Genomic DNA, 27,135 nt, shown 5'->3' on the forward strand with positions numbered 1-27,135 from the left:
CGACTATTAAAAGTTGGCCTCAACACGGAAGTTTAGATTTACACAGTAATTACAAATGTTAAAGTATTTCTTTTTAGTTTTGGATATATTTGCATTGACAACACCCGGTGAGTTTTGTTAATCAAAAGGACTCCAAGTAGATTTATTTTCTTGATAGGTTTTATAAACTCACATGATATATACTCTTTTATTTATTTGTGAAGAAAATGTTTACAGATGTTTTTAATAGAGTTATATGTCTAACAACAAATGTGCAATTCATTTTTTTTTTATAGTGGAAACATGTTGAACATCAATTCTTCAGAATTTGTTTTATATGTACACTCTATTCAGCTTCTTGTGAGACTTGAAAAAAAAACTATTAAAAAGAAGAATGTAATCCAAAGCAGTCGTGTGAAAATTAAGTATAGCAAGTCCAATGGGTTAATGTTAATGTTAATTAATGTTATTGCACCAGATGGGTGCACATATCGACAACTAATGCTTTTCATTGTTGATAAAGGCTAATCTTATTTTAAAATCAAAACTTATACAAACGTTTAGTCGCTGATACAAATAAAAGACCAAATGTTAAACTACAGTTGCACATGAAAACTATTCCTTAATTATATCAGAAAATTTAAATTAAATATATCAGAATGTTCATGCCAGTACTGTCTATTGCGATGGTACATGTAATAACTTGGGGGGGGGGGGGGAACTAATGGTCCACCAGCAAAGTTATCGACCAAATGATAGTAATATCATTAACAGTACCAACATTACTCGTATTCCTTTTGACTCACCGAAATGACTACACCGTAATGCAATTTTATCACATTAAGTTCGATAATACAGTAGTTAACAGATAGTAGTCGGCGATAAGTGATGAACCATGCGATTACCAAAGAGCATATGCCATCGTAGTTAAATATATGTCAGCTGTATTGTATTGTAGCCTCAGTATCTGGTTTGTTTGCTCTCAACAGTTCTACTGTACAATTAGAGTGTCCATATGCAGCCTCGGACGGGAGAAGGATAGTATGGAAGTACAGTGCACGATCCATATTCAAAACATATTCAGAGGGTAATATGATAAATCCAACATTTGCAAAAGACCTTAAAGAGCGATTACAAATTACTGGTAATCATACGAAAGGAGAATATCATCTGAATATATCTGACATAAGAGAAAGTGACGAAGGAACATATGAGTGTACTCTTTCTGGTAGCATTGGAATACACACAGAACAACTAACTGTTATTTGTAAGTCATTTTCTTAAAACAACACTCAGTACAATTGCACTTCTATCTCGTTATGATGCCGACTTTTGGACTAGTCGAATTTATTTTGCCAATAAACACAATAGGGTGACATTAATATTGCAAGAGAGAAATGCACATGAAAAAATATGTACACTCATAGAATGATTGCCTTTAAAAGATTGTTTTACCAGGTATAAGCAATAATAAGTTTTATTATTTTTACTTTTATTTATACAAAGACTAGTAAATAAGGATCCGAGAGAAGGCGAACATATACAACAATCAAGTTTATACTGTTTTGACTGACCTCGATCTCTTTTCATGGATCGAGGATCAATTATTGGTGTCTTCCTCCTATTCCCACTTTTTTAAAATACTATTCCTTCTATTCCCACTTGCAAATAACAATAGATGTTTTCATAAATAATTTGTTTTTAAAACAATCAGGGTTAATTAGAATTTCACCTAAGATTTACCTGTACTTTTTTAAAGCATAACATATTTGGTACACTGTTTAGGTATAATACCTTGTTTATTTGTAATATGTTTCTTTTTTCATCAAATAAATACTTAACAAGAATGTGTCCTCAGTACACGAATGCCCCACTCGCACTATCATTTTCTATGTTCAGTGGACCGTGAAATTGGGGTAAAATCTCTAATTTGGCATTAAAATTAAAAAGATCATATCATAGGAAACATGTGTACCAAGTTTGAAGTCGATTGGACTTCAGCTTCATCAAAAACTACCTCGACCAAAAACTTTAACCTGAAGCGGGACAGACGGACAAACGGACGAACAGACGAACGGACGAACGAACGGACGAACGGACGCACAGACCAGAAAACATAATGCCCCTCTACTATCGTAGGTGGGGCATAAAAATAGAGAAAAATTATGATAAATAGATTGGAGTCAGATTTATTTTTAAATTTTTGAATTTGTAACTTTAAAAAATTGTCTGCTTTACTAATAAATCATGATATAAATAATATTATAACCAAGTATAATCTTATATATATATAAATCTTTATTCTCACAAACCAAATAACAGAAAGGTATAGAGATAATTTTACATATTTCAATACAATTACATAAATATATAATGTACGAAAGTAGATAGAGGCATTCACAATTGTTCACCCAGAAAAGTTCAATTTGTTATTGATCTCCTTTATAAGTTTACAAAGTTCGTTCAGTTCTGTACATTTTGGGGAATTCATTAAGTCATAAAACTTCAATGTGTTTGTTCTATTTCTATTGTAAAATGCAATACATTGTTTTCTACAAATATCGAAAGCTGAACAATTAAAAATGTAATGGTATTCATCACCAATGGCATCTGTTTTCTTTTTCTATATATGTTTTGCCATCTTCCAGTTTCTATTGGAGATTTCATGTTCAAAGTTCCAAATTTAAGAAATAAGGATATCTGCCATTCATCCAAAATAAATATTTCTCAAACTCAAAAGTAACTTTAAATAAACGATAATTTAATGCTTTTAATTACTTGGACCAATAATCAAAGATATAAAATAATGGGTGAAAACTGTTAACTTTACTTCATTATTTATTTTGTTTAAAAAAAAACCAGAATTCATACAGATGCAAAATTAACTTATTACCTGTTCTAATAAAAAAAAAACCACTGGTCAATTAACAGTTGATTAAAAAATGTTTGTACAGTATAATCCTTTGTTTGCACAAGTTTTCCTTCTATTCCCACATGAAATTCTACCCTTTCTTACCAGATTTATAAAAAGTGGGAATAGAGGGAATGAACCCAATTATTAAGCAATATTATCAGATCCGTTTCTCAAATACGCTAAGGTAAACTATATTTGTGTATGTAATGGTTGTAAGGTGTGCAAAAAATTCAGAATGGAAATTGGGAATGTGTCAAAGAGACAACAACCCAACCAAAGGGCAGTAAATAACCGAAGTCTACAAACTGGTCTTCAGCAACATAATCCCGCAACTGTAGGCGGGATTCTGCTGGCCCCCGCACATAGTGTGTACTAGTTCAGGGAAAATAGACATCACACTTAAGTCCACAATATATAAATAAACTAAAATTAAAAAGATACAAGACTAACAAAGGCCATTTTCTCCTGACTGGGGACAGGCGCAAAAAATGTGGACGGGGTTAAACATGTTTGAACATGTCAGTCTGGTATATTTCATCTGACCTTGACCTCATTGTCACGGTTCATTTCTCAGTGTAAAGTTGTCCTTGTTATCTGTTTTTCAGATACTAAAACCAAGGTCAACTTATTTGGTGAAGGGAATGATAGTAAGGTGCAAGTCTAGCATGTTTCATCTTATTTCGTGGTTCATTGGTCAACATTTTCGTGGTGTGGTTTGTTTTTTGTCTACTACAGGTATATGCAATTACAGGTCAAATGTATTTAGTACATTAAAATATTGAACGGTGTAACGAAAGAGGGACGAAAAATACTAGAGTAACAGTCAAACTCACAAATCGAAAATAAACTGACAACGCCATGGCTAAAATGAAAAAGACAAACAGACAAACAAACGTACACATGACACAATATAGAAAACTAAAGAATAAGCAACACGAAAATCATGATAGGAAATGCAAGCAGGAAATGTAAATGTCTATCTGACCTAGATCTTATTTTTATGGATCATTGTTAATGTTGAGTTTAAGTGATATTTGTAGATAAACTTTATCTTTGTGACTATGAACATAAAATACTGTGATTCATGTAATAAAACTAAGGTATACTCATTCCAGTGAAACACAATGACTGCTCAATGATACTACAAGCAAATTCAAAAGTATTTTTCTGCGGATTCGGAACAAGTTAACCCTGCATTATAAAGCTTAATTCAGAGAAGACAAAAACATCGGGACGCTCTTAAAGACAAGTGGAACGATAAAACGGAATCGAAGGTCAAAATAGAAAAGACTCTAGAAATATTCAGCTCACTTTAAATATGAATCAGAAAACTGATGTTCATACTCCCTTTTTCTGTAGGAAATCTAATGACAAAATATTACCTCCTCTGTTAACACTGAAAACTAGATCTTCTCAATGTTTGTCCCATTTTAGCAAGGACGCTATCAATTATGGATTCAAGGGAAACCATTTTGGAAAATAGTATAAAAAGAATAAATTGAAATAAAAACAAAACTCCATTCAATATGATCATTTTCCTTCGTAAGTAGCAAACGACAAGTACTGCTGGCCATTGATGCTTAAAAAAATAAAGGGTTTACAATGTTGCTTGCAAATAAATTCCTGGAGAATTATCTTCAATATAATGTTTTACTGTCTCTCTGCCACATATAATTAGTTATCATAGGTACCAGGGTTATAATTAAGTACGCTTGACGCTCGTTTCATTTACATAAGACTCATCAGTGTAATTATTCGTATAAATATACAGATAGAACAGAGAAGTCAGGAAAAAATTCCAAAGAAATCGATTGATATGCAGCAAAGATTGGCACTTTTAAAATCAGGTTACTAAGCAAAATCATACAGAATTTAACTCGATGTCAGCATTGAATATGAATAGATCGAGAATACCGGAAATACTTGTACAAAATTCAAGACGAACTTTATAGGAATAGTTATCTTTAATTTTTTAACCTGCACAGACAGACTTTTAAGTATAATAAAAGAAGATGTGGTATGATTGCAAATGAGACAACTTTCCACAAGAGACCAAAATGACACATAAATTAACAACTATAGGTTATTCTCCTTAAATCTGTACAGGGAAGTTTTATTTAGCTCTAATTATATAGTTATATTGTTGATATTCACCCCATATGTATCTAGTGTTGAATTAGGTATTTATATGACAGAACTTTCTTGGTATACCTAATTATTGGAAGATTTTATATACACAGAAGTAGTATACCTAAAACGACAAAGTCTTTTTCATTACCTGTATATATTATGAGAAATCGGTTGTTTTCAAAAGTGATTATTTTCTAAAGGGTTGTTAAATATTTCGCGGTGGTGTCTTGCAGTGGCTTTGTTTGGACTTGTTTGTTGGCTTTTTGGCCTTGAATGTTTGTCTCAAATAATTTATTAACTATGAATTTGCATTCAGGTATCGCAGATCAAATTTATTCGTTCATAGTGTGTTAATTTACGTTTTTTGATTGAGTTAAGCCTTCCAATTGATATTTTATCGTGTGTTTTTCTATATTGTGATGTTATTCTATTATTTCAGAAAAAGGGTGAAGGTCTGGTACCATTAAAAACGTTTAAACTCGCTGCAAATGTTTGCACCTGTACTAAGTCAAGAATCTGATGTACAGTAGTTATCGTTTGTTTATTTAATTTATACGTGTTTCTCGTGTCTCGTTATTATATAGATTAGACCGTTGGTTTTTCCGTTTGAATGGGTTTACACTTATCTAGTAATTTTGGGGCCCTTTATAGCTTGTTGTTCGGTGAGAGCCAAGGCTCCGTGTTGGTTTACTTTTATAAATTGTTTTTTGGATGGAGAGATGTCTCAATGGCACTCATACCACATCTTCCTATATTTTTGTACTTTGGGAAATTATACCATGTTAAGGACTTTTTAGAACAATCAGAAAATTATTGACCCGAAAGATCTTTAGATTCTGTATGTATATGATCTTTTTTTATATTTAAAATCAAAATAAGTTAAAAAGGCCAAATAAAGTACGAAGCTGAAAAGCATTGTATATATTCTCATTCTTATTGTATTACTAAATTGACTAAAACATATCGTATAGCAAGTCTATTGTTTTTCAGTGGAACCAGTAAGTGTAAATATAGACAATGTGTTACCAGATGACAAACTATCAGGTACAGAAGGACTGAATCTGATAATAACATGCAGAGCTGTTGGAGGAAAACCACCACCAAACGTGAAGCTGACGATCTCCGGAACTATAGTTGCTACCGGCAATCAGTCCCTTCAACACACATTTTCGACCATTAGTAGATCGTACGACCGTAAGGCAATTACATGTTATGCAGGACACGACGTGATTTCACATTATCCCCTAATTGATTCAGCAAAGCTGTATCTCTTCTGTAAGCTAATTAAGGTCTTTCCTTTTTCTATAAGGAAAGACCTTACTGTATTTCTTCTGATTATTATTATTATTATTCTTCTTGTTCCGCCAAACTTTGACAAAATTTCCCTCCGTAACCGTACACCATGTCGCTTTCATGTTCACACTTTGTATCGGTGTCATGAATACCTATCCGGAACTCACCCTGTGAGACGAAATATTTTGTCGGTTCGGAGTAATCCCTCCGAAACCCAAAAACCTTGTTATCGTTCCAACACCGTAACCGTAATAGGTAGAAAAAAAACAAAGGGTGAAATTTGTTCTGGACCAGACCCCGGTTCTTCGTTACATTTGGATCGAAAAGATTCAACAACTCATTAGTAGGGTTATGCCCCTATGAAAATTAACCGGTGTCGGTTGACCACCAAAACTCAGAAACCGTAAGTCGTAGACACCTAGGATCTTCACCATTCATCATCAATTCATGTGACTTTGAAAAATACCTCAAGGTCAAATGTGTATGTTGACCTTGACCTTTGACCTTACACCTTGTTATGGGATAATCTCAGAAACCATTATACTTATAGAAGTTTTGAATAGTGGAAAATGTTTGGATCATTAAGGCGCATCTTTGTTACATTTTGACCGAAGAGATTTGACCTTTCTATAAGGGGCATAACCCCTGATTTAGGTTTCTGAAAAGACAAAATCAGCTTTTACTATATAACCAAAGGTCCTAGACCCATGGGGTCTTCAGCAATGACTTTGGGGACTAATGACCTTGACAAAGGTCAAAAGGTCAAAGGTCAAGGTCATGTCCCATATAGCGAATTATGTGTTTTTGACCTTATTTAAAGGATTTTCAGTGTGTTTTAAAGCTTTTCAATACATTCTAAGTCTATTGGAACATATATTTTACATTATAAAAGGAAAGACCTCTCAATTGTTCAAGAACAATTGACATTTTAATTATTATTATTATTCTTTTTCCTCGTCCGTTTTCAAAGTCCAAAATCAAGAAAAGTACGCAACATATCCAAATGATCTTTGGTATCATGTATCGGAGGTATAATATCTATCTTGTATTAGAATAACCAAGGTTTACTGTTTACCTTATAGGAGTTATCTCCCCAATTACAAAAAACACTGTTATCACTACTCCTCATAAACTATAAGACTTAGCGGCAAATGGTTTTTTTTAAAATGTTCCTTGCCAAAAGTTACAACTTCAAATAACTTTAACCGAAGCGATCCAGTGACCTTTTATAGGAGTTATTTCCCCTTGAATATTTAAATTTTCGATATGCATATAAATCTCATGAACCGTAAGTCATAAAGACTGCGGGTCTTCAGATTTGAGTTCATTGGACCAAAACTAGAAAATATAGGTCAAGGTCAAAGGTCAAGGTCATATTTTAGATTTTCAAAAGTTTTTCATTTCCCTATAACTATTGAACGGTTATAGATACAGAAAAATTAAGCAGTTGAAAATGATTGGTACTTCAAGGGGCAACTTTTTTACATTATGACTATACTGATTTTACCATCATGTAAGGGACATAACTCCCATTGATGGTTTTTAAAAAGCCATTTTTAGGCAAAACTCATTAACAAAAGGTCCTTGACCCATACGGTCTTTTGCATTGACCTTGTGGAGCAATGACCTTGACGAAGGTCACAAGGTCAAAGGTCAAGGTCATCAAATTATGTGTTTTTTGGCACTATTTAAACAGTTTTATGTGTGTTTGAATTCCAACCAACCAATCAATCAATCAATCAATCAATTAATCAATCAATCAATCAATCAATCAATCAATCAATCAATCAATCAATCAATCAATCAATCAATCAATCAATCAATCAATCAATCAATCAAAGCAAGTTTCCGTTTCATGTGTTTAATACGGGATCCAAGGTCTCTTTTTTTCGCTTGTTTTAATTGACACTTTCCAACGTGTTTAACCAACGTGTTTAACCAACGTGTTTTACCAACATGTTTTACCAACGTGTTTAACTAACTAACCAACCAACCAACCAACCAATCAATCAATGCATGTTTCTGTTTCATGTGTTTCATACGGGATCCAATGTTGTTTTTTTTCGCTTGTTTTAATTCAGCCTATCCAACCAACGTGTTTAACCAACGTGTTTAACCAACGTGTTTAACCAACGTGTTAAACCAACGTGTTTAACCAACGTGTTTAACTAACCAACCAACGTGTTTAACTAACCAATCAATCAATGCATGTTTCCGTTTCATGTGTTTCATACGGGATCCAAGGTTTTTTTTCGCTTGTTTTAATTGAGCCTATCCAACCAACGTGTTTAACCAACGTGTTTAAACAACGTGTTTAAACAACGTGTTTAACCAACGTGTTTAACTAACCAACCAACGTGTTTAACCAACCCACCAATCAATCAATGCATGTCACGTTTCATGTGTTTCATACGGGATCCAAGGTTTTTTTTTTTGCTTGTTTTAATTGACCTTTTCCAACGTGTTTAATCAATCAACGTGTTTAACCAACGAGTTTCACTAACATGTTTAACCAACGTGTTTAACTAACCAACCAACGTGTTTAACCAACCAACCAATCAATCAATGCATGTCACGTTTCATGTGTTTCATACGGGATCCAAGGTTTTTTTTTCGCTTGTTTTAATTGAGCCTATCCAACCAACGTGTTTAACCAACGTGTTTAACCAACATGTTTAACCAACGTGTTTAACTAACCAACCAACCAATCAATCAATGCATGTCACGTTTCATGTGTTTCATACGGGATCCAAGGATTTTTTCCCGCTTGTTTTCATTGAGCCTATCCAACCAACGTGTTTAACCAACGTGTTTAACCGACGTGTTTAACCAACGTGTTTAACTAACCAATCAACTTGTTTAACTAACCAACCAACGTGTTTAACCAACCAACCAATCAATCAATGCATGTCACGTTTCATGTGTTTCATACGGGATCCAAGGTTTTTTTTCGCTTGTTTTAATTGAGCCTATCCAACCAACGTGTTTAACCAACATGTTTAACCAACGTGTTTAACTAACCAACCAACGTGTTTAACCAACCCACCAATCAATCAATGCATGTCACGTTTCATTTGTTTCATACGGGATCCAAGGTTTTTTTTTCGCTTGTTTTAATTGAGCCTATCCAACCAACGTGTTTAACCAACGTATTCAACCAACGTGTTTAACCAGCATGTTTAACCAACGTGTTTAACTAACCAACCAACGTGTTTAACACAACCAACCAACCAAACAATCAATGCATGTCACGTTTCATGTGTTTCATACGGGATCCAAGGTTTTTTTTCGCTTGTTTTAATTGAGCCTATCCAACCAACGTGTTTTACCAACATGTTTAACCAACGTGTTTAACCAACATGTTTAACAAACGTATTTAACTAACCAACCAACGTGTTTAACCAGCCAACCAATCAATCAATGCATGTTTCCGTTTCATGTGTTTAATACGGAATCCAAGATCTCTTTTTTTTTCGCTTGTTTCAAGAGACCCTATATCAAGTGTTTAATTAATAAACCAATCATCCAACCAACCAACCAACCAACTAATCAATAAATTAATCAATCGATATATATGATATATTTATTTATGACAGTATAATTAAAAGAAAATGGAAGGAAAGACCTATCAATTATTCAAGAAGAATTGAACTTTAATATTGTTCTTACATCTCTTCTGAAAAAAAAAAATCCACATGTTTGTTATCAGTTGAACTCTGAAACTACAAGTCCAATCGACCCCAAACTTTACAGTCATCAGGGCATACATGTACTTAAGGTTCATAAAACAACGTGGTGCCGATATCTCTCAAGACTTTTCCTAGAGAAAAAAAATTGCAATGCCGTTAAAATTGCTTGCTAGGTCCGTAACTCTCAGTGAAATGCTACAATAAAATGTCCGCTCCTAGATTGAAATACTTATCTGTGTTACAAACTGGTGCTGAAAAATGTATATTATCAGAAAATAATCCTTAAATGTGTTTTAAAGTTACACCGAATCAATTAAATCCAAAACATGCACTGCTGGTGAACTGTGATCAAAATGTCAATTTCCTCCTACAATGACAAAAGAAATTACATTGTGTACATTCCGTCTCTATACATGTTGTCTGTTCAACATCCCGACCTAAAGAGAAATAAAAAAAGTTTTCGTTATTATAAACCCAAGTCACGTGGTGTCTCCTCAATCTGGCGCGCGCGCTGGACCTAAAATAAAATAAAAACTTTCCAAACTAAACATGGAACTTCCCCGGAATAATATAGACCTCTCACAGAAACAAACAAACAAACAAACAAACAAACAAACAAACAAACAAACAAACAAACACACACACACACACACACACAACAAACAATCATGTTTCTAAGGGGGGAAAGACCGTTTACAATTGCTTTTTGAAAGCAATTGATTTATATTGTAAAACGGCAATTTTAACCATTCTGTTCCGTTTATATAAAAAAAAAGAAAAAATCTCCCCGAGACCCCCTTTTGCCCCCCCCCCCCTTTTTTTTTAACCCTCCACTTACAAATGAATGTAGCTTGTGTGCTATCTATCATATCAACGGATAAGAACGACAACTCCAGTTTTTTCCCTATTATTAAGGTCTTTCCTTTCTTAAATGGAAAGACCTTACTGTATTTCGTTTGTTTATTAAGGTCTTTCCTTTCTTAAATGGAAAGACCTTACTGTATTTCGTTTGTTTATTATTAAGGTCTTTCCTTTTTCTATAAGGAAAGACCTTACTGTATTTCTTCTGATTATTATTATTATTATTCTTCTTGTTCCGCCAAACTTTGACAAAATTTCCCTCCGTAACCGTACACCATGTCGCTTTCATGTTCACACTTTGTATCGGTGTCATGAATACCTATCCGGAACTCACCCTGTGAGACGAAATATTTTGTCGGTTCGGAGTAATCCCTCCGAAACCCAAAAACCTTGTTATCGTTCCAACACCGTAACCGTAATAGGTAGAAAAAAAACAAAGGGTGAAATTTGTTCTGGACCAGACCCCGGTTCTTCGTTACATTTGGATCGAAAAGATTCAACAACTCATTAGTAGGGTTATGCCCCTATGAAAATTAACCGGTGTCGGTTGACCACCAAAACTCAGAAACCGTAAGTCGTAGACACCTAGGATCTTCACCATTCATCATCAATTCATGTGACTTTGAAAAATACCTCAAGGTCAAATGTGTATGTTGACCTTGACCTTTGACCTTACACCTTGTTATGGGATAATCTCAGAAACCATTATACTTATAGAAGTTTTGAATAGTGGAAAATGTTTGGATCATTAAGGCGCATCTTTGTTACATTTTGACCGAAGAGATTTGACCTTTCTATAAGGGGCATAACCCCTGATTTAGGTTTCTGAAAAGACAAAATCAGCTTTTACTATATAACCAAAGGTCCTAGACCCATGGGGTCTTCAGCAATGACTTTGGGGACTAATGACCTTGACAAAGGTCAAAAGGTCAAAGGTCAAGGTCATGTCCCATATAGCGAATTATGTGTTTTTGACCTTATTTAAAGGATTTTCAGTGTGTTTTAAAGCTTTTCAATACATTCTAAGTCTATTGGAACATATATTTTACATTATAAAAGGAAAGACCTCTCAATTGTTCAAGAACAATTGACATTTTAATTTGTTGTTGTTTTTCTATTAAGAAAATCTGTAGCACAATGTATCTTCAGCTTTTAAAAAAAAAAGAGTAGCAAAAACATCTAAAAGAGCTGGATCTTTGAAAGAGAATCACACATGAAGAAAAGGAAGCAAAGCATCCCAAAATCAATCAAAAACGGACTCGATAACAAAAAATGAAGAAAATTATTACAACATTGTACGTACAAAGGGTTAATTGAGTTTTTGAATACTATTGAAATGTAACAGATTTTTTATTGCAATTATAATACTGTGTGTGTCAGTTTCTAGTCGATGGCTTAAAACATCGCTACTATAATTATTGACAACACAAATTGTATGTTAATATCAGTGGTAAAGTGAAAATTCAATTAAGAAACTAGCCAATCTATATATGTGTATGCATTTTAACTTTTCATCTACATATAGTAAGTAATCTGTGATACAAAGTATATTGTGCATAAATAAATGTAATTATTTCTTTTATAAATGGTCATGTAGAATCTCTGATTTCTGTGTATTAGGAATAATCGGAGATCTTTGATAAACACCAACGAGACAACAAACTTACGATTCAAATAAACGAAAGACACGGGGTAGTCAACATAGCGTCGTCATCACAAATTCATAAAAGTTGTTATTAGAAGATTTACAAGTTTTGCATATCTAAACATACATAGAGCCATCGAATCGAGACATGCAATGTTTGTATTAAGTTTGAATGTGTAATCTTTCAGTGAAGCCGTTGCCGCCAATATTCACCCAGAGCTTTGTAGTTACTGAAGAGACAGTGCCTCTTAATGTTTCATGCACATCACTTGGTAGCAGACCTGCAGCTAATTTCACTTGGCTAATTGGAAAAAATAATTTCGATGTGACGTCAAACTCTTACGAAAGTAGTACCTTAAATTCGTCCACAGAAACGTTTACAGTAACATCAACGTTAATCTACAAATTTTCTAGAACCTATAACGGACAATTGTTAACATGTAAAGCTAGTAATATAATAAGCAGTAATATTTCATCAAGCAAACTGCTCAATATCAAATGTAAGTAAATTTAATTAGCTAATCTTTAATTGTTCGTTATTGCAGCTCAACTTATTTTTATGTATACTCTCTTATTTCCATATACAAACATGTAATTGCAATTTGTTGTTCAAGAAACAAAACGTGTTTGTTTGATAGGCGTTAAAAATTTAATGCATTAGTTAGCTGTTACATGTCAATATTTTGTTTACCTCAGGTGTCATATCTTGTCTCATTTGCATTCACCGTTCACTGTCGATCGTAACGTTTATATTCATTGTTAACAAGTTATAAACTATCCTTTCATACTGTATATAAAAGGAAAAATTGGATATCCTATAATCATGATAATGAACGAGAGCAATCAAACAACACAACTAACAAAAAAGACAATTTGAGGGTAACATACGGTGTCCTCACTATTTTCCAACTTCAATATCGTCACAAAATCCAAACCCATTATGCATTAATCAAAAAGAAACAAATAACGATTTGTTATTTACGCTGAAAAACCAAAACATTACAGAATAAAAACAATAGACAAGCAGTAACAAGGTTCTCAATCCGTGTAGCGATAACAAACATGCTGCGTTACTAATATCGTGAAATCGAACTTCTCCTGATGTCAAATAATTTGACATTGTCTGTTATATTATATTTCTTTTAAATTTGAAATTGTCGAATACTTCAAAAAACATATTTTATAGAATAATAATGAAAAACATATGTTTCAATGTGACAATAACACTAATTTTGAAATGAACCCAATAGGCATGCACTTTTTTTTTTTTAAATCGGCAGTTATCTTGAAGAAAATACCTAGTGATGTATTGATTTCAACATGTATTTAAGAGGCTTTCGCAAACATTATTTCGGTGTAATGTTTCTTGCGTTCGAACATTTGACTCCAATTGAACTAGATACAGAGTAACATTTACAAATATGTTTGTTTTTAGATGCGCCGAGTGTAGGAGTAGAAAATAAAACGTTTCAGCAAAGAGGCACGATAAGGAATGTACAATGTAGTATACAAGGCAACCCTAGTGAATACACATACTTCAACTGTTCTCATAATTCTTTTTATGGTGTTACAATTCGAAAGTTACCAATCGGACAAAATGGAATTTTGACACTTCCGGAAGTACCAATGGAGTTTGGCTACCAGGACAGTGGAATATATGTGTGTACAGTTGGAAATGGCATTTTGGGAACAAATGGACAAGAAAAACAAACAGGATATGGTTTTGTTAAAATACAGTGTAATCCAATATTAAGTTTGATTAAAACGTAAAGATATTTAGTATAAATGTTTTTCAGGGTCACGATAGAAATAATTTGTTGTACATTTTAACATTGACAAACACTCTATCATACGATCCCATTAAATAAATTCGACACGTATGTTTTTGTAAAATCTGTTAAAATAGATGATAGAGAAACAATAAATTTAATTTGATTTGGACTTTTTAACATTGTTTCAGCAAAAAAAAATGGGTAAATACAGGAAATAAGGACATCCTTATTAAAGTTGATGTATTTTAACATATAACTTGGAAAATACCAAATTAAAATACTCGAAGATGACATGAATACATTGTAATATACAATAAAATACATTGTATGTTCAGGAAATAAATAAACATTGAATCTGTCCTGAATAAGGAGCATTGATGTTAATCAGCATATTCTTTACCAAATTACAGCACGGCCAGTTTTCGTAAAGACCAATGTCAAGAAAATAACTGTAATGATCGGAACAAATGTGGATGTCGATATTTATGCGTTTAGTGAACCCAAATATACATTTATTAAATGGTACAGAAACACTACCCCTTTATCACAGTCAGCAAAATTCAATATGCTTGAAAAAATAATGATAGTGGATGACGATTTCCATGGCAAAGGAGTGCAACTTGACGGGTACAAATTGACGCTAGTTATAAATGCGTTTAGAATTGAAGATGCTACATTTTACAGACTGCTGCTGTCAAATGGCATAGGAGAAGTTGTAGAGCACATTATGTTTCTTGAAATAGGAAGTAAGTTTAATGTGTGTGTTGATCCAAATACAATTATTGTACTAAAATAAATATACGTTTGTTTTGTCCCTTGTGGATAGTGGTCAATAGGCAAGCACATCACATATTGTTATTTTTATATTTTAAATATTATCAAACTGATGCATTTTTTAAAAATAATTATCCAAATAATTTCTGGTTTATACTATATGTTTGGTTTCATTTATAACTAATAAAGCTTCGCGTCTGGCGTATTAAATTATAATCCTGGTACCTTTGACTATATTCAACGTTTGTATTATGTTTTGGATTTTCAAACAGTTAGTTATTGAGCATCACAGATGAGAAAATATTTTTTCGCAATGTACAGCTGATGCAGTAAAATTTGAACCGTAAATACAGGTGAGGCTGTAACGAAATTCCGATATCATTTTTCGGAATTTGTAATCATTAACGTAATATACCAGTAAAGATATTTTATACTTTTAATTCAGTAAAAGTATTTTGATTTTGAAATAAAAAAAAAGGAGAATGTGGTATGATTGCCAACGAGTCAACTCTTCTCAAATTACCAAAATGTTTACAATGAGCAATGTTTATACTGTATGGTCGGCTATAATAGGCCCCGAGATGACAAATGTAATACAATTCAAACGAGAAAACTAACGGCATAATTTATATACAACATAATGAACGAAAATCATAAATGTAACATAGCAATTAAACGACAACTACTGATTTACACGCATCGTCATACATATAATGGAATTTGATGCGACTGTAATACAACTTCAACAAGTGAGATTTTGCGCTATACATTTTAGAATGCCTGTACAAATTCAGGAATACGGCATTTGTTGTCCATTCGTTTGATGTGTTTTATCATTTGGTTTTGCCATTTGATTAGAAAACGTTGAATTTTCCTCGGAGTTCAGTAATTTTGTTATTTTTACTTTTTACATGCTCCATACTTGGGACAGGCACGTACATAAATAATGTGGCGGGGTTAAACATGTTGCTTTTCTCTTGTTTTTAACACGTTGCTTATATCCATTTTCTTTTAGACATTCCACAAACGCCTAAAAATATTACTATTGTATCTGTTGGCGAAACAGGATTGACAATACAGTGGGTCCCTGTGGATGATGAAGATTATCAACTGATTTATCACATTGAGCATAAATTGTCTATTTCATCAATGTGGGTTCGCAAAGAAATCAATGTGAGAGATATTGAAATAAGTAACACAAAACTCCTATATGAATTGGTTGGTTTACAAACTTCAACTTACTATGACGTAAGAATTGTAGCGGAAAACAGTTTCAACAAAAGTTTACCATCAGCTATCATCACAGCCAAGACTCTTAGTAAAGGTATCAAAACAATTGGTTTAATGTTTATCAATTTTTGCAGCATGTATTTACAATAATATAAACAGTAATCTCGTGTACTACCATTTATCTGCTGTTGTCCTTGTTTTCATTCTTACATTTCATAGCAGAACTTGCACAGTCCTTGAAGACTAAACAGTTTAACAAAACACATAAAAAACACTACAACTAAATGTTCCTACAAGTAACCAATGAGCTGACTCACGGATATAAAAATCGACCATTTCACTAGTCAAGTACAGTGCAGCTCTTAAGAATTAATGCTTCTTATTGTAACTTCATTGGGGTGTGAAAACGTTGAACGAAGTACATTTTGTATGAAGCGCTTCCGCGCTTCATTCTACAAATGTGCACATGGTCAACGCTTTAACAACCCTATGAAGTTACAAAAAGAAGCATTCAATACTTATAATTACATTTTTTTAGGTAGGATCATGAACACTCGATTTTTATTTAATTTACCTGTACACTTAATTGTGGGACCTCGTGTCACCATGCATGCTAAATTCTATTGTGTAATGAAGTTGAAGGTGATTAAGGAATAACGCAAGATTGCAGTTAGCCAACAAGAATAACGTATCATAATGAAACATACATCTAATGTAATTATATGGAGGTAACCTCACAACACTGCTCTTTCATTAAAACAAAGGGCTACTGTTTTGTTTTAATGAAAAACACCCTTTCCTTTCCTACATAAACAAACTATGCTTTTAAACAGAGTGTCCTCATGTGATTTTGATCTCGCATAAATCCATCTAGGTATTACAATCCTTTACTTTTCAACCAGGTTGACGGAACAGTTTTCATCGACAAAAATGATTCTGTATAGAGTGCAGTATTTTTTGCTTTCAAAATTAACATAAATGATATATTTACTTTCAATAATAAAAAGAACTTTTTCAGAAGTATTTAAGACATCACGCAAAAGGTGATAGTCATTTGTATTGAGAATATACAAAGTTACAAATGTTTTGATGCAGAACATTGATATTAATCTTTTTTCTTGTATCGAGAGGCTTGGTATTGAATTTGTCTATCCGGAATTATAATAATATTTAAAAAAAAAGCATATACTCTTAGACATATAAGACGTAAAATACATCATTCTAAATAAACGATACATCTGAATGACTCGTATTCTCTTATGGAAATAATTTCTTAACATATATTTTTTTCTCATTTCATCTGTAGCAAACACAGATAATGCAATACAGTCTGCAAGCATTCCGATGGTAGCGTTGGGAACATCTTCTACTATTATTACTATTGTAGCGTGGCTTGTAGTAGGTAAATATGATTATCAAATGGTTAATGATATGATGTCTTCGTTAACTGTTTTCTTATTCCTTCATAACGCGAGATTTAATTTACCTCTAGAAGAAAGAAAATATCTTAAGATACAACTTTATATTGTTATATTTTTATATTGTACGCTAGATGAGAGTTACTATGATAAGTGAAAGTCAAAATAGTCAATGAAAGAATGCCGAGAGATATGCATAATATAGCTTATTATATTGAGGACAAGACAATTGGGACATTGCAAAAAAAAAAGGATGTTTAGCTTAAGTTTGAAGAGAATTTACTGTTTTATTTTCATTAATTTTATTTACAAATGAACGTAAGTTTCACGCGATGATATTCACACTGTTAATGACGTATATTTGGTTCGCTTTATATATATTAAATTTTTACAAAATATATCTATATAGCCATTTGACAAAACACTTAATTTTACCATTGAGAAGCTTTACTGCTCTTCATATATAATAGTGATAATAAGCAATCAATTGATTGTTAAGGGGTCAACTCATGAGCCCTCTAAAATGCAAACTTGTAAGATTATGTGAAAACAAAAACAGTACACTTTATTAACAACATTTCAGGTTGGATTTGGTTTAAACGAAAAACAACTAGCAAGGCAAAAGGGTAATTGATAAATAATGTTTACCAGTATTATAGGGGTTTAAAATTATAATTATATTCATACCTGCAGTGTTCCGAATTATGATCTATCTTTATGGTATTTATCTCATTAAGCTTGAAGTAAAGAACACATTGATATAATTATAATTGCTTTTATATATATTGAAGCTGAATGTACCACTTGAAAGTTTTGAACCACATAACTAGATATATAGCAGCTGTTTATTTATTTTTTATTTGCAAACATTTTTGCTCACAGTTATTAAAGTAAATGATATACCATAGTTTGCTGTGTTGCAGTTATTTTTATATCTTATTACCGATAACGACTACGACGTTTTTTTTGAAGTCAGGGTCCGCACTATCGACAACTATGAGTCAAACATTCGTCGTTTTTGTCATATATCAAATTTGAAGATCTGCTGAAAAGTAAATTACCAAAATTACCAAATTCAGAGTAAGTGCAAAACAGGAAGTCTCTAATCAAATAGCAAAGTCAAAACTCAAACGAGTGGAAACCAACTGTCATATTCCGGACTTGGTAATGCCCGCGTCACACTGTCCCGATTTTTATATACGATGGACACCCGAATGCGAAAATTGTAAGTTCGTGCGAAGTTGGTCCCGATCTCGTTAAAATACCAAAAAGTGACCGAAGCAAGTACGATCAACAACGAAGTCTATACGATGGTGCCGAAATTATATACGATAGCAAAAGATGGACACACGAAGGTTAACCGAAGACGGGTATTTAAGCTTCTATCTCAGCCGAAGCCTACACGATGGATCACGAAGGCTACACGATGGATTACGAAGGCTACACGATGGATTACGATGATGGCGCGATGGCCATACGATGTCTAAAAGACGTCGTGAACAGCTTACGATGAATTTAAATTATATGCCGAAGGCATCACTCGGTCACAGTGGCAGTTGTAATACAAGGCAATATTACCCTTGTGAACACTCTTAAACCAATATGCTTCAAAAGATTTTAACCACATTTGGTATATTGTTCCTCCTTGTAATGATCTGACATTTTTTACGTTCAAGGCCAAAGGTCAAGGTCATGCAGATGGACTTGTTTTTTCGCCTTGAAAGAGCATAATACACAGGAAATTGGTTGCTCATTTTTTTACCTGATGGTTCTAAAGACAATATTAAAGGTATTTCCAGTTACTGAATGTTTTTGGTTGATTTCTAAAAAAATAGTTTATGTATCAAATATACATATTCAATTTACCATTTTCTGTCCATATTTGTCCCCAATATATTACATACGAGGGGATGCCGCGCTCGGCATTGCCTTGTTTGAACTGTAAAATGTTTGCACTAGTCTGAACAATAACCCATAATTATGCCCATGTTTCCTGATCTATCTTAAAGGTAAGGTAATGGCTTCGTTGATCCCTTTTATTCAAAAAGAGCTCTTTCCAGGAGAATATCATAATAATATAGACAAAAGGAAAGATGTGGGGAAAGCAACAAATGCGGCAAAATATGACATATAGAAAACAAAATGGTTATGGAGTAAACATTCGTGTGACAACAACTCAGACGATACATAAAAAATCAGAATTATGAAGAAAAAGTTGGTTTCCCTATATACGTGTACCTGCAGTGTTGGTGTACGAGGCGCGTTTATGATTTTCATTATGTTACTTGATATGAAAAATTGACAAAAAATAATATTTAATTGTAAAAGTAAATCCTGCGCCTGTAATAGCTGCTCTTCTTGTTCCATTTGAATTAATAGAAACAACGATGTCGCCTTTCTTGTTCTCATAGAATCATATGATATGAACTCAATGATTTGTGAACGTCTTAATAACTGTCGTATTAGACTGACCAGTGCATATCGCGCATGGCACTTTAAATGTATTATAGCGCGAGAATTAACTTACATTTAGCTGGATTTATTGCCGTCGTATTTCCATCTTGTCGCCTTCGTACTTTTATTAGATGGCAACACGACGGGATTACGACGTCTTCACGAAGTCGTGTTGCCATCGTAAGACCTTCGGGTAGCTTCGTGATTCATTCGTGTAGACCGATCTGGATACGATCAGTCCAGATTTTGAAAATTTCCATAATCGTGTTCCCATCGGCGTAAAAATCGGGACAGTGTGACGCGGGCATAAAGCATTGACTTATGTAGAAAATTGTGGATTTAACCTGGTTGTATATCTAGTTTAAGGTGGTTCGTGCCTTTTCGATGTTTCTATCAGAAGTGCCGTATATTTTAATATTTTATTCTTTATAGAAAGTGAATCAAATTGGCAAAAAAAACCCAAAAAAAACCGGGGGTCACGGACCATTTAAGCTCAAAATTTTACTTTTAAACAGGTATGTAAAAGGGACCATTTTTCAATGAAATGATAGGGAAAATTGATGTGTTGACATATTTTTATCGGAATATCAAAAACACGTTCTATGACACTTGGTCCAAAACTGTAATATAAAAACTGAAATATAGCTTCAAAGAATGAGCAAATAAAAAACATTGGTCGCCGATAAGGAAAAAAAATTTGTTTTTCCTTAAAACCTAAATTTTGCAGGAAAATAGTGAAGATGGGTGAAATGTCATTTTAACACTTTAAAAAGTACGGATAATAACGCAAATATTCTATTAGTCATATAACTACAATGATTTAACATTTCTAATCAATCAAAATATTTTATAAAATTATATCGAATTTACGACAAATAATTCATGCGTTAAATAACGCGCAGTCGAATAGTCCCGAGCCACCTTAACTTCAATTGTATATGACAGGAGCAGAAGATAAACAACGTTAGTATACAGAATCTATAATTCAAGACGATTACATGTAGGAAGATGCAGTTAATATATATTACAAACATTTTACTTTCTTCATCGAACATCGGTATATTCAGGTTGCATCCCCAAATTAAAATAGAGGGAACATCCAATGGATTCTTTTCAAACATAAAGCAGAGCTATGATACAACATATGTATTTTTTGAATATTTACGTCTCGAAAATGAAGTTTGTGACGAAATGTTTGAAATGAAAAATGAAGCATTAAAGACTTCATTATACAAAAAAAACATATGTATAATTACTGTCCTTCAATTAACTGAATTGTACTTGTTTAGAAATAAAACAGATTCAACATCACATCGTTCTAACATTCAAATGTATGATGTAGTAACAGATCCTGCAAGGATTCAGACAGGTAATATTGTTATATTTCAGGTTATAGTGATTTGAACATCTCAAAACACCTTTCGTTTAACCAGGTTGGACATAGGCAACATTTAATTCTTACGACACAGGTTTTACAAGCCAGAATAATCATATATTACTAGATTCATTCCTCCATTGCATAGAAATTATCATAAAAATGATAATAAGAAGTTATTATATTGTGTACGTTCGAAATGCTTTTCTGGATAACCTTCATTAGATACGGTAATGGCCAAATATTGAAAGCAAAGTTTGTATAAACAGTTGAAGAGCCAAATTCCCAAAGGTCAACTTTTTCCTTAGGGAGTTAAAAACATAAGTTTCTCTGTAATTTCAAAGTCTATAAACGGACAATTTTACAAAATTATTATTTGTTATAAATCAAGTCAGTAGCGAAGTGCCAAATTCTGAGCTGTCAATGCTCTCAGGGACTGATTGTCCAACAACAAATGTACTGACTCAGTGCTGTAAAATATGAAAACAACACGTAATGTATGTATGCACCCGAACCGCTTTAATTGTATTAACCTTCATTAGGAACGAATATTGGAAAGCCAAGAATGCATAAGAACCGTAACAGTTGATAATAAAAATCACCAAATCTACTGTAGGTCACCCTTGCCTTATCTTTCTTTATAACTACAAATATTTAAAAAAAAAATAAAAAGTTAAGAATGAATAAAAATGTTAATGCTGTGTCTCTGCTATACACAAATCTAAGTTTGAAATCGCATGATATGTCTTTTATATTCACAGTTTAGGTAATCTATTGCAAAACTTTGAAAAAGTTTTTTTGCTTATTGTATAGATTGGATTCTAAAAAGTGAAATATATGGGGCTTAAAACGAATAGCTTTTTTGAATCCCCCAACGTTGCTTGAGTTTAAAATGTTTAAATACATCAGAATGATAACTTGTTTATATTACGCATTTATCGTGATTTAACTTGTATTTTCCATATTATCCTGATTTAGAGTAATTTCTCGCAATTTGATTGGCTTATATTGTCCTAATAAATTTCAGTACAATTTTTTTATTACGTCAATAGGAATTATCTCCCTTATTTATTACGTCAATTAGAATTATCTCCCTTATACCATTGACCTAATAAAAAATAAAAAAAAAGATTTACTTTATAGTTCTAATATTTTAAATTTTTAACAGGTTTAGATTAAATATCTTACATATATTTAGTTGATTATTGTACAAATATTGAATTTAAATATAATAATATGTAATATAACAAAATCAGGATAAATTCGTTACACAGTGTTCAATTGTCCTAATACGGAATTTATCGGGTCAATAAAATTCATATCGGGTTTGGCTTCGCCTCACCCGATATGAATTTTATTGACCCGATAAATTCTCGTATTAGGACAATTGCACACTGTGTAACTAATAGAATCATATTCTAAACGGAGCTTTGTTTCAAAAAATGAATTTACCTACATTTCAGATCAACCAAAAGAGATGAGTGATACGTAAGTACAGCATTTATTATACGCCAGTCATAGACGGGACGTATTATGGTATACAAATATCCGGCGTCCGTCTGTCCGTCTGTCCGTCGGTCCGTCTGTCTGTTGTCCGGCGTTCACATGTCGCAGCGTAACTTGAGAACCCCTTATCCAGATTTCAGGAAATTTAACATAGTTCTTTCTAATGATGGACAAACGATCTGTATACTTTTTGCTGGAAATAGGATTTTAACTTTTTGAGTGACGGGACTTTATAACAAAAAAAGGGGTGTGTATTTTTCACATGTCGCACTGTATCTCAAAAACCATTTCTGATTATTGCTTTAAACTTTACACACTTCTAAATTATATTAATCAAAAGATCTGTATACTTTTTGGTGATGATTCAAAATTTTATTTTAGAGATATTGAGTTTTTTTGAAAAAAGGAGTGGGTTTTCAGATGTCGCGCCATATCTCATAAACAATTAATGACTATTGCTTTAAACTTTACACACTTCTTAGTTATATTCATCTAAAGGTCTGTATACTTTTTGGTGATGATTCAAAATTTTATTTTAATTGGAGTTATTGAGTTTTTTTTGTAAAAAAGAGGGAGGACTCACATGTTTCATCGTATCTTAAAAAACATCAATGACTATTGCTTAAAACTTTACACACTTATTAGTCATATCAATCTCAAGATCTGTAAATGTTTTGGTGATGATTCAAAATTTTATTGAGTTTTTCTTTGTAAAAAATGTCTTTTTTTCACTTGTCGCGCTGTATCTGAGAAACTATTTATGATTATTGCATAAGGAAGACGAAGGGTGTATCATGCGCTCATGGCGCAACTTTTTATTATCATAAAAAAATACTCTAACGTTTGCTGTCAGTTATGAAGTTATGAGCAATATCAAAAAAGAAAATAGAGCCAAACTCGAGATTAGTTTGCCGATTATTCATTATTCATTTTCATTTAAAAGGAAAGAGGTTACAGTTGTTACCAAAACAATATTTGCTCCTTTTTAATCTTAAAGTCTGATAAGATTTTTAAAATATGTATTTGTAATAAATCACCATTATTTATAAGATCAACATATACAGGAAGCTTTATATGAACAAATGCCAAATTCAGAGAATAATTAATTAATTTCCTTATTTAAAAATTCTAAATGTTTGACTGTTTTCAAAAATTTCTTATCTGTAGCTTAAATAATGTATCAATTATGATTAAACCATTGAATCTAAACATTCCTGATTAATATACGGTCTCATTGCTATTTACGCCGGCATTAAAAACTCTTAAAACTGGCTTGCATTGGTCTAAGAACAAAGTTGCTGTGGATGATGTTCCTATGAAAGAGTAAAAAAGGGAAGGTTAATAGTTTAGCAATTTGTTTTTCCCAACCCTTTGTTTATTTGCCTGTTCCAAATCAATAATGTTCATTTATACTTTTTACGGACTTCATTGAAACATTGATTGACCGTTATAAAATATCTACGTCACACATAACCCTGTATCTTTTGGTTTCGATTATGTAATCACAACAAAAAGATAACCTTAACCGAATTTGAACTTACAGTATGCTAACCAGATTACATGTATCTTGATTTTTGTGTTTTTTTATATTGTCGGATTGATGTATGCCCACAGTGAACTACTTCAATATTATACTTGACAATAGGCCCATAAAACGATAAATCGGGTCTACATCTAATTATATTTCAAATAAATAAAACTTTTTTATTCATTAAAAACAAGTAAAAATGTCAACCATACGGTGTCATACTGCAAAATATGGATATCTTACAAATACAAACTTTCATTTTCTTAAATTTATCAAAATAAATGAAATGCTTCTGCACTATAATTATTGTCTGTATTGAATGTATACAAAATTATTACAGTTCAATGGCAGCTTACGAATCCCTCGGTTTAAAAGATAAGCCTAACGTTTATAGTGAGCTCTAAGAATAGGTATGTATTTAGCTTATGTTTTGTGTTTTTTATGTTATGATTAAGCAGTCCTTATAAGATTACATCCCAGCTCCTTAGTTCTAACAGGAGTGATATGAGCCGGATCACCCCTACCAGATCACCCCAGTTTGAGTTTCTTTATTTGCATGCTTTCCTTTCTTCTGTAACATTTTGGCGGGAATGTCAAATCCACTATAAAACTTATAATTAATTATACGGAAAAGACTATCAAAATTCACGTAGAAAAAATCCAGTGTATATGCTTGGATTCGAACTCAAGACCTTTAGCATATCAAGCCACGACATATACTACTACACCAGAACGACTGGATACGAACTAACAGTAATTTAACATAATGAAAGGAAGCAAGATCTTTTTATAAGTGGGGCGAGTTGGCAGACCTTTATTCAGTGGGGTTTAAACCTTTTTCGTTAATAAGTGAGTTGTCAGACTGATTGTTCAATTTGATTTTACACTTTTTCAAAAGTGGGGCGAGTCGGTAAACAAGAGAGGGGCGATTTGTTTTATAAAGTGGCGATATAGTGTGGGCCGATTGGCAAGTGGGGCGAGTTGACATTGTTTGATATCTACTCATCGTGTTCGGGGGTCATAAAGGGTATAATTCATATAGTAATATATAAAGTATATTATAATGGTTGTGTGGCGTTCTAAACTAGTTTTTATGAATTGTAAATGTTTTTTTCGTATAATCTAAAACAGCTGGGATGTAAAATAGTTATCCCACTCGAACTTGGTGTGTCAGTGTTAGATCACCCTCTGGCCTCCGGCCATCGGGGTGATCTTACACTGACACACCAAGTTCGAGTGGGATAATGATTAAATACAACATTTAAGGACATGAAATGGTAACCTTGTCATGTGAAGGTATCGGTTTTAAATGTCATGGCCCTGATTCTGGTTTTCAGAAACACTTCAGCTATCCAAAAGTTCAGATATATGCATGTTATTGAAACTGTAATTCAATTAGTCTCAAGTATTGACTACTTTTCCACCCTTTTAAATAAAAGAAATCAGACTAAATGAGAAAAAGCATATCGTATGTAAACATGTTACAAGCTTTGATTGAAAACAACACTTTATAGTTTCATGTGTCAGTTGCGTTTTTCTAGATTTCCTTTTACCTGGAACGCTCGAAGCTGAATATTTGATAGCCAAGGATGTATTAGAAAATCTATGTGATCAAAATGGGGCGGACAAATAATAGACAAACCCATATTTGGTCAATGTTGTTTGAGGGAGTTGAAATCTTAATTTCTTTATAATTTAAAATTTATAAACTTTGTACTCTAGTCTACATGGAAGCTTTTATCGGGTTGAAAAAATCAGAAATTTTATGTGTCCTGACACTGGAGGAGGATATTGTGGTATACCGCCACACCTAGTCCATGATATACATGTATATAATTGATGTTTTTTTGTTGCACCCTTTAGAAATTCGTTTCTTTACATGCAATCCTATATCGAGTCTTAGCCGTATTGGACACAACTTTTTGGAATTTTGGGTCCTCAATGCTCTTCAACTTTGTATTTGTTTGGCTTTTTAACTGTTTTGATCTGAGTGTCACTGATGAGCCTTATGTAGAAGAAACGCGCGTCTGGCGTATTAAATTATAATCCTTGTACCTTTGATAACTACTCATATACAAAACAGACATATTATATGTTCACAGGTTAATCTATACCGGCAAACGTAGCTAAATTAAAAAAAACGTAATTGATTTATTGAAACGATTGCTTTACGACGCTTAAGAAAACAAAGCGGCACAATATTGTTACAACGTTTATTAAATTTAAATTACAAGAAATCAGTACTATTTAGGTACATTGTTTGCAACTGTTCTAAGTCAGGAATCTGATGTACAGTAGTTGTTTTGTTTATGTGATTGATACGTGTTTCTCGTTTTTTTTTTATAAAGATTGGACCGTTGGTTTCCCCGTTTGAATGGTTTTAAACTAGGAGTTTTGGGGGCCCTTTATAGCTGATTGTTCGGTGTGATCAAGGCTCCGTGTTGAAGGCTGTACCTTGATATATAATAGTTTACTTTTATAAATTGTTATTTGGATGGAGAGTTGTCTCATTGGCAATGATACCATATCTTCCTATATCTATTGTATTTTTAAAGCACACATATTCG

At 32.8% G+C, this 27,135-nt stretch overlaps 1 protein-coding gene across 1 annotated transcript in view; it reads left to right on the plus strand.

The window, feature by feature from the left end:
* The window catches only part of LOC139489771 (protein turtle-like), a 28,261-nt gene continuing 1,126 nt past the window's right edge, over nucleotides 1–27,135 (plus strand). The window contains exons 1-12 of the mRNA XM_071276587.1: nucleotides 1–107; nucleotides 938–1,246; nucleotides 6,014–6,298; nucleotides 12,700–13,011; nucleotides 13,947–14,249; nucleotides 14,694–15,029; nucleotides 16,073–16,381; nucleotides 17,594–17,689; nucleotides 18,289–18,331; nucleotides 21,449–21,528; nucleotides 22,998–23,022; nucleotides 24,909–24,978. Coding sequence (XP_071132688.1) covers nucleotides 56–107; nucleotides 938–1,246; nucleotides 6,014–6,298; nucleotides 12,700–13,011; nucleotides 13,947–14,249; nucleotides 14,694–15,029; nucleotides 16,073–16,381; nucleotides 17,594–17,689; nucleotides 18,289–18,331; nucleotides 21,449–21,528; nucleotides 22,998–23,022; nucleotides 24,909–24,972 — 2,214 coding nt within the window. The 5' untranslated portion in view covers nucleotides 1–55 and the 3' untranslated portion in view covers nucleotides 24,973–24,978. The remainder of the gene's footprint in view (nucleotides 108–937; nucleotides 1,247–6,013; nucleotides 6,299–12,699; nucleotides 13,012–13,946; nucleotides 14,250–14,693; nucleotides 15,030–16,072; nucleotides 16,382–17,593; nucleotides 17,690–18,288; nucleotides 18,332–21,448; nucleotides 21,529–22,997; nucleotides 23,023–24,908; nucleotides 24,979–27,135) is intronic.

This window comes from Mytilus edulis, chromosome 9 (genome assembly GCF_963676685.1).
Source record: "Mytilus edulis chromosome 9, xbMytEdul2.2, whole genome shotgun sequence".
NCBI classification, from domain to species: domain Eukaryota; kingdom Metazoa; phylum Mollusca; class Bivalvia; order Mytilida; family Mytilidae; genus Mytilus; species Mytilus edulis.